Raw genomic sequence first — 8,351 nt, 5'->3', positions numbered from 1 at the left:
ACACAGTTTCAATTGCAAAATGCTACATTGAATGTAAAAACTTGCTTTTGTTTGAGTGTGTCAAGTGACTCAAGACATCAGGTTTGACGGACATGGTTCACTTTAATCTTAACATTATTTAACATAGGGAATATAAGTCATAAGTGTTTAATGCACATCTATGGGTCATTTCAGCAGAAGAAACCATACTGTGCCATCAGTACGTGTTGTAAGTGTTCTATAACAGAAACAGGTACAGTACACTGAATATACTGTGCAGTTACAATCATACCAACCGTCTACGCTACAGTTCACTAACGTACACACAGCAGGATGGCAGGATCGAAGTAGTCTAGCAAATGCACATTCTTGACAATTAATACGCCAGTGAGAAACTTGCACATAAAGAACAAAGACAATAGATATTACTAAAAGAAACAAAAATCTCCCTTAAAACTGTAATATTCTCACACATGTATGCATTTTTCTAACAACCACAAAAGAATATTTGGCACCATCTTTACAGAGTAATACATCGGCGGGGGAGAATAGCAACCAATGAAAGGACCTCAAAATGTTACAGAGATGGACAGTAAATCTAACCATGCATGAAAGTAAGGCAACCTACTGCAAAATTGAATTTTAATATAAAAATATTCAGCATGTGCAGTGATATCTGTTTCCTGCAACAACCTTGCTAACTGTTGTCAGGTGTGTGGCGCAGCTGAGTTGCAGGCCCTGACAGCGGACTGACAGAAAGAGAATAGTCGTGTGCAGCCGTGATTATTTTCTAGTCGAGGTTACTTGTACTGTCGGTCCTCATTAGTATACTGTGCCAGTGCTGCTCTTATGCTACAGTAAAGCCTTAGCGTGAACATTGACAGGAAAATAGATCAAATTCCAGAATTGTTCTTTTTAAACTCTATATGATATAATTTGGGATGTTTTTTTCCCCTCACATTTTACATTCAGACTGACGTTTCTTATTTAATAAGCCTGTGTGTACATGAAAATGGGCGCAACACTGTTTTACAAATCCTTTGTTTTAATGAGGGTAACCAAAGGTTTGTCATCCGGACTGTAGTCTTCATAGCTGATCGGAGTGGCGTCATACATGGCCGGCCGAGACTTCTTGCCAAATCTGCAAGAAACACAAATAAAAAACAATATTGCATCGTCAGAGACAGTGTTGTCGTGGAGAACATCCACTGCACACGAAAGGATGTGTAACCTTACATCTCCGAAAAGTGATGTGGGATTAGTCTTATTGTGCGCATGTATGTATGACTTTCAAATGATTTTTTTTTTTTTTGCAATTACATCTGAGGGTGGACTGTGTTGGACATTACTGGTTTCAATGTTATTTACCACTGATTGCAAAAGCAACTTGGAGATGTAATGCTTCAATTCCAGTTCCAAGATATATGGAGCTTTAAAGCCTTTTGTCACGCAGAATGACACGCTTTTACATTTCAATCCCTTGTTGACTAAAGTGCAATGACTGGCCTGGCATGGCGAATGGAGGCGATGGCATTGCTGAACTCGCTGTCGATGCTGCGGCAGTTGTAAAACTCCTGGTAGGCGTGGCGCGAGGAGCCCTGGTACTCGATGCGGCTAATGCGACAGATGCCCACGATGAGGATGATGAGCATGAGGACAAAGGCCACACACAACGCTCCGATGATGATGTAAAGCGAGTGGCGGGGCATGTTAGTCAGAGTTTCCTCCGAGTGTGGCGGCTTCCATTGCAGGTCTATAACACACACAGGCACACATTTAAGTTGCGTCTGATTTTTTTTTTGGTTATGTAATACCCTGAACAGGTATTTTTGACAAACTGACTTACGGATCTCACAGCCAGGCCCCACCCACCCAGGGTGACAGTGACAGGTGTAGCCATGTAATTGGTCGATACAAGTGCCCCCGTGATGACATGGGTTGCTCTCACATTCGTTGATGTCGACCTCACATCGCTCTCCTAAATGGATTGACAGGAAAGTTGTGGTGATAACATTTCTATTATTTGATTTTGCATTCGGTAATTGTTTCTTTTAAGTCATCACATAACCAGGGTAGACACATACAGACAATTGGGCTAAACTGCAGAATTCCTCTTTTTTTTTGAGGGGGGGGGGTAGCAATAAAGACTTTACTGGATGCTTAGGAACATCAATATGTTTTGATTTTAAACCCATTATCTGTATTGACTGTTTTTAATCAGCCCTATGGCAGTGACATCTTCCCTTGAGTTTGAAAATCATTGCGCCTCGGAAGTAATTAAAAAAAAAAACACACATTTTATCCATTCATCAACATTTGGCTTCAGTAGTTTTCAAACAATTTTAGGCACAAATATTTTGAGCATTTAAGCTGTTGTATGTTGCTTAGGCCATAAATTGTGTGTATTAACTTGCTGCTGTGGATATTTTTTAAAAATTACTCCTCCCTTTCTGAACTTGAGTGCGCTTTTTGGAAAATTCTTCTCATTCAGCCAGATAATAATTTTTTATGATATGTGAAGGAAAAAAATTAATTGTGGCCACAACATTCATAAAATGTTCACAAGATGATCATTTATTGGCACAAAATAGTAATTTGTAGTAATTTGTAAATAGTTAGAACATGCACATAAAATGTAAATTTGGGCATTTAACAGCATTCCCCATGAACTTCTGCATAAGCGAAATGGAGCACACTTGAAATTGCAATAGAACAACACATCCTCTAAACATACCTGTTTATAGATGCGGTATGCCAGCAACTAGTTAAGTACTACTACTCACTCATGTACCAATTACCCAACTGTGAAGGGAAGATAATAATAAATTGTATTTTGTGCCAAAATTCTATCTACTTTGTGGCCGCAAATTAGTATTTCATGGTCACAAATTCGCATTTTAGGCACGCGCTTTATTCACTCTATATTATGACAATGCTTTTTTTTTTAAATTTTTTTTTATTACCTCAAATCACATCTGGGGCGCCGCACATAGGGGTGAACAGTTGCTTGCAAACATTATCTACCAGTAGAAGAACTCACCCGTGTATCCAGGTGGGCAAGTACAGGAAGCATTCAGTCCTGCACTCTTGCAGTGACCTCCATTGAGACAGCGCATTTTCAAACACGGGTCCTTGTGAATTTCACAGTGTCTGCCTTCACAAATACGCAAATAAAGACTTAGTGAGGTGCAATTAATGGAATAAAATCAATAAAATGTAATGGCATACCTTCAAACTGCGAAGTGCAGACACACTCGTAGGCATTGATGAGGTCCCGGCAGGTGGCATAGTTCTGGCAGGGCGCGGACAGACACTCATTGTATTCCTCCTCACAGTACAAGCCATGGTAGCCTTAGCAGGACACACAATACAAAATAATAGCTATCATCTCTATTTCAGGGTTTCAAGTGATTAAAATACCATGAACTATTGCCAAAAAGTCAGCGGAATATTGTCCACTATGAAACGATACACAAATAATTATTGTCATCTTCAAAGGCGGTACTTCAACTTTGTGACACTTTTCAAGTCTCACGGTCCGAATGTTGTGGAAAGGTCGAAATAATATGTTTCAATCCATTTCCAGTTAGTGTACACGGCCCCAGGAGGTTTTGTGCAAAACCTCCCCAGTTGATGACGTATTCTGAGGGAAGGGGGTGAATTATTGAGGAGCCCAGTTAGGGCCTCTTGAGTCGTTTCAGTGAAATGCCAGTGAAATGCCAATTGCCTTTTTAAGGCTTTCTACTTTCAATGGAGAATCTTGGGGAATGCAAGTCTACTTGATAGATTACAGGAAGCTGGAGGACGGCTCCTTCTTCATATCAGGTCCCCATTCGCTTTCTCTCAAACACAACACAATTCACTTACCGCGTACTAAAGATGTGTGTGCGTGTGCACGTGTTGCTCAGCTTGTGTTTCACAGTAATGTCTAGCATGCTAATTTTGAATCTCCAATTTTGCCAATTGTACTGGGCGATTATTTGATTTCATAGCCACAATTCTGCTCAACTAGCAAAGAGTCCGATCCAAAGAATTACCAGACAAACACACACACACACATACACACACGTCTTTTGTGAGGCTGTTTCACCCTGGCAACCAGACAACTGAGGGTGACAGAGAAATGAGGTGAGGTAAATGGCTGGATTGAAAATAGAATGAAGGTCAAAAGAACGAGAAGCTGAAATACAAAGGACTAGCTTGAAGAATTGGAACTACTGCACATACAATGGAAGTGTTTTTTTTTTTTTGTTGCTAGATTTATTTATTATTTATTGAAGGGCAAAAACATACTATATATATATATATATATATATATATATATATATCACCAACTCTGCACACCTCAAGTGGCGTGGTGACTCAAATTTCACATGACTTAACTCGAGTTGTCAAAAAGGTACGACAACAGTCAAACCAATACATGTGACATAGCGAATGCATCTCACCTGGGACACAAAGACACCTGTAACTGTTGCCCGCGCTGCGACACACTCCGTGGGCACAAGGGTTCAAAGCACAGAAATCCACCAGCTGGGCACAGGTGGGGCCGGTGAAACCTGACGTGCAGCTACAGCCAAAGCCCAGAAGGCTGGGACCCTGAGGGAAGCAGCTTCCATTGTTGTGGCAAGGTCGAGAAGCACACGGATCCACCTTCAGCTCACATGTGGCCCCCTGATATCCTGCATGAAAGGTTTTAAGGATATGGAAGGGATAAGAAATGAGACAAAGGCCAAAATGTTTTTTTTTCTTGAAAAAAGTAATTATGCATCAGTGACTTGACTTCCCCTTTAATGTACCTGATCTTGACACATAATGTGCAGTTAATATTAAGACATCAGATCAAATTCCATCTCAGTCATCAACTGAATGGCAAACAATTAGAATGAGGACTGGTCAGTGCGGGACACGACGAATGTTTTTCTATCTCAGACAGTGCACTATTCCTTGCTCCAACGAGCAATGTGATACAACGTGTGCGCTGAGATTTATGGTGAAGAACACAGTAAATGCCAACACTGGCATCGCTGAAGTGCAGACTTCATTGCGCTAATGAAGCGCTCCCTCTTTTATGCATCTATTGATCTGTAAAGCCTGCATTTCCCTGCATGTGGAGGATATTTATCGTCGACCAAAACAAGGGCAAGAAAAAATTGCAGCATTCAAACAAAGTGCCCTATTTTCGGTCAATCATCATGAACCCCATCCTTCTGCTTTTTCGCTGCTCATCACCTTCAAAAAACCCTTTGTTTTTGCTTTCTTTTCTCACAGCCTTCACACACACTTACTGATGCTCTTAAATAAAGTGCTTTACTCCCTTGCGTTCTGCTTTTTGCCTTCTTTTTTCCAAGTGAGCTATTTCCTCACAGCCAATAAGTTAATTCTATGTATGCAGGTTGCACATCATCTGAAAAAGCCTAGCCTACGCAGAACATTGTGTGACTACTGCTGCTGGCAATCGAATCGGCCTACATTAAAGGAAGTTAACAGTTTAAATATAGCTGGCCCGTTCTGTCCCCCGCCCTGCTGGTTCTGACTGGAGGCATCATCATCATAGCGACACACATTTTGTCCTCTGGCTTTGCGTACGTGTGGCAGAAGGAAGGTAGAGCAGGTAAAAAGATTACATGAAAATTTAAGCAAGCTTGAAAAACAGTAACAATAAGATAAAACACCGTCAAACAGAGCACACGCAGTATTGATTGGATGCAAATTGATTATGAATCTGATCAAAATCAACTTTACTCAAGCTTTTAAGCTTAGCTTGTCAGAGTAATAAACGCTGCATCCAGAAGAGCTTCAAATGATGAGCAGCAGCTTGAGAAAACTAGAAAAATATTCAGCTTGAAGTCAAATGTGAGGGGGAGAACGGAACATGCTAGAAACTAGCATTCCTTGTTTTTACACAATATTCTGTCAAAAGCATTCGTCCACTCTGCACCGACTGGGAAAAATAGAGTTTTGTTTAAATCAAAGTAGAACACGGTCCCGTGTCGAAAATGGCCCCCTCCAAAAAATCAGACATCATTCCCTACATTCTTTTTACTTTCCTGCTTGTTATCTCTTTAAGCTGCAAGCTTTGCTGCATCATCCAATTCTTGACGCTGTCCCTGCAGCATGAAGGAACAAGACTTCGAGTACTTGCTATTACTTTGTGTACTTAGAACTTTGTGTTGAATAAAAAAGCCCAAAAGTCACAGTGAGTAAGCACTTTTGTGGTAAACTGAGATCTCATCATGATTTCCGTTTATGATTTACTTTCGTGACATTTTTGTTTGTTTTAATTGTCTGGCAATCACTTCAGGGTGTACCCTGCTTCTGAAGTCAGCACACCTGCAACCCGCGTGAGGATAAGAGGTACAGAGAATGGATGGAGGGACCAAATGTTCTTAATTAAATTGAAAAAAATAAACTAATTGTAATTTGAACCATGTAATCGAACTTTAATTAAGCAAAATAAAGAACTGAGGATGTGTGCGTTAGAGTATGTCTTCTTTCCATGTAAGATGTATTTTCTTTGCAGGAAAGAGGTGCTGCTTTGTTTCTCAGAGCAGCAACATGAATTAATCATTCCTTTTCGTTCTGACTTTTTTTCCCATTAGCTCGGGTTGGTGGTGAAGGGCAATAATACAATACAATACAAGTTGACTTCTATAGCAAATTCACAACAGAAGGGCAATTAAGCCTTCATTTTCGGACTCAAAGCACTCATGATTGTAATGAACCAGTTTTAAATGGTCAAGCCCGCTGTCATCTCATGTCTTGTTGCGTATTTGAATGCTTGCATCTCATTCTTGAGTCGAGCTTTAATCACATCACAGTGTGTTCTTGAGAACTGCTGTTTCGGCAAAAGTTATGCGGTCACAGATTTCCTCAGAGTCTGATGCAGGTCGTTAAGGGTATGAAACCTAATTAGAATGGAGGAAGGAGGTTTATATTAGGTATCTCAATGTCACAGATATGCAGCACATAAAAGCTGGAAAATAAGGAACTGATTTCACAATTTTTTTCATTTAAAAAAATAAAGATTTTCTGGTGAAGAGTAAAATTCAATGAACACAGTGTCACTATCACAAATAGGATAAGTGTTAGCTTTCTAATACTAGGGGGGCACTTTTGAGAGTTAAACGGATTTGGCAGTCAGAAATGCATAAAAAAAAGTAGAAGTGGCATTATAAGGAAAATGAACAGAAATCATGCAATGTAAACAAAAAGAAATCATAAAATTTGCAAATAAACAATGTTTACTTACTTAATTTTCGAACGTATTGGTAAAATGTTGGCCAAATGCTAAAACAATAGCTTTTTTTTTGCGCATTGCCAAGTCAATACCCGTGGCATTATGGAAAAAAATACAAAGTTTTTAGCATTTAGCATGTTTGAACATGCATGTAAATACGTTTGAGCGTATTTGGCAGTCAAGAATCAAAAAACGTTTACTTTGTCATAAATATTTTATGCCTTGTGGCAAGATGCTGCCTCTCACAGGTCAGTCTTGGTACTACAACAGAAATGATTATTAGTGAGGTTCTGTGTTGCTTACATGCCATAGCAGTAAGCACACATTATTTTTTTTACTCATGTGTGGGGTGACTCACGTCTTGTGACTTACATAACGTTTCAAAACAAAAACATACATTTCCGCACACAATACTGCAGGATGGCCGAGTTGGCTGCCAGGATGGCCGAGTGGTCTAAGGCGCCGCGTTCAGGACCCAGTCTCCCCAGGAGGCCTGGGTTCGAATCTCGAATTTCCCCATTGTGGGACTAATAAAGGCATTATTATTATTAGCTTACCTTCAGGACAGAAGCATCGAGGCCCGGCCAGGCTGCTGGAGCAGGTGGCTCCATTCTCACAGGGCTGAGAGAGGCAGTGGTTCACCAGCAATTGGCAGCGTTCGCCTTCATAACCTAATTGACACACAGTCAGCTCTATAATGCACTGAAAGCATTGAACTGGTATTATAATTATAAATAATTATAGTTAGCACAGCCAGTCAGTTTACAAGACTTACTAATAGCTAATTTGCTTGCAGGGTGTGTTATTGAAATTGGTGTATTTGCATGACACGATGGTTTCTAATATTGTCATTAAAGTCTAAATGGGTGATGATAACTGGCGGCCCCATTTTTTAAAAATCACTTTTACAATAATTTCTTTTGGGGGGGGGATATAATCGACATATTTTCCCGACTGCAGTTGACCCTAGCATACTCATGGTTAGGCTGATTATTGATTTCTTCTTAATGCATTTTAATTTCCGTCAATTGTATGCAAATATTCTGTGGAATGGTCTTGGTTTGGGTACATTTTCATACAATACGAGTATCTTTTCTGACCGTAGACTCATTTCTTGCTATAGAAGACATCA

General features: G+C 40.0%; 1 protein-coding gene across 1 annotated transcript in view; it reads right to left on the bottom strand.

Moving 5' to 3' along the window:
* Positions 1–82: 82 nt before the first annotated feature.
* The window catches only part of dner (delta/notch-like EGF repeat containing), a 30,538-nt gene continuing 22,269 nt past the window's right edge, over positions 83–8,351 (bottom strand). The window contains exons 7-13 of the mRNA XM_088300915.1: positions 7,777–7,890; positions 4,428–4,661; positions 3,208–3,330; positions 3,020–3,133; positions 1,826–1,957; positions 1,486–1,732; positions 83–1,120 (exon numbers count right to left, since the gene is read on the bottom strand). Coding sequence (XP_088157041.1) covers positions 1,009–1,120; positions 1,486–1,732; positions 1,826–1,957; positions 3,020–3,133; positions 3,208–3,330; positions 4,428–4,661; positions 7,777–7,890 — 1,076 coding nt within the window. The 3' untranslated portion in view covers positions 83–1,008. The remainder of the gene's footprint in view (positions 1,121–1,485; positions 1,733–1,825; positions 1,958–3,019; positions 3,134–3,207; positions 3,331–4,427; positions 4,662–7,776; positions 7,891–8,351) is intronic.

Source organism: Idiotropiscis lumnitzeri, chromosome 7, assembly GCF_059441095.1.
Source record: "Idiotropiscis lumnitzeri isolate Australia: NSW breed Sydney's pygmy pipehorse chromosome 7, RoL_Ilum_1.0, whole genome shotgun sequence".
Taxonomy (NCBI): Eukaryota; Metazoa; Chordata; class Actinopteri; order Syngnathiformes; family Syngnathidae; genus Idiotropiscis; species Idiotropiscis lumnitzeri.
Note: the sequence above shows the minus strand (reverse complement) of the source record. Positions and strands in the feature narration are given on the sequence as shown.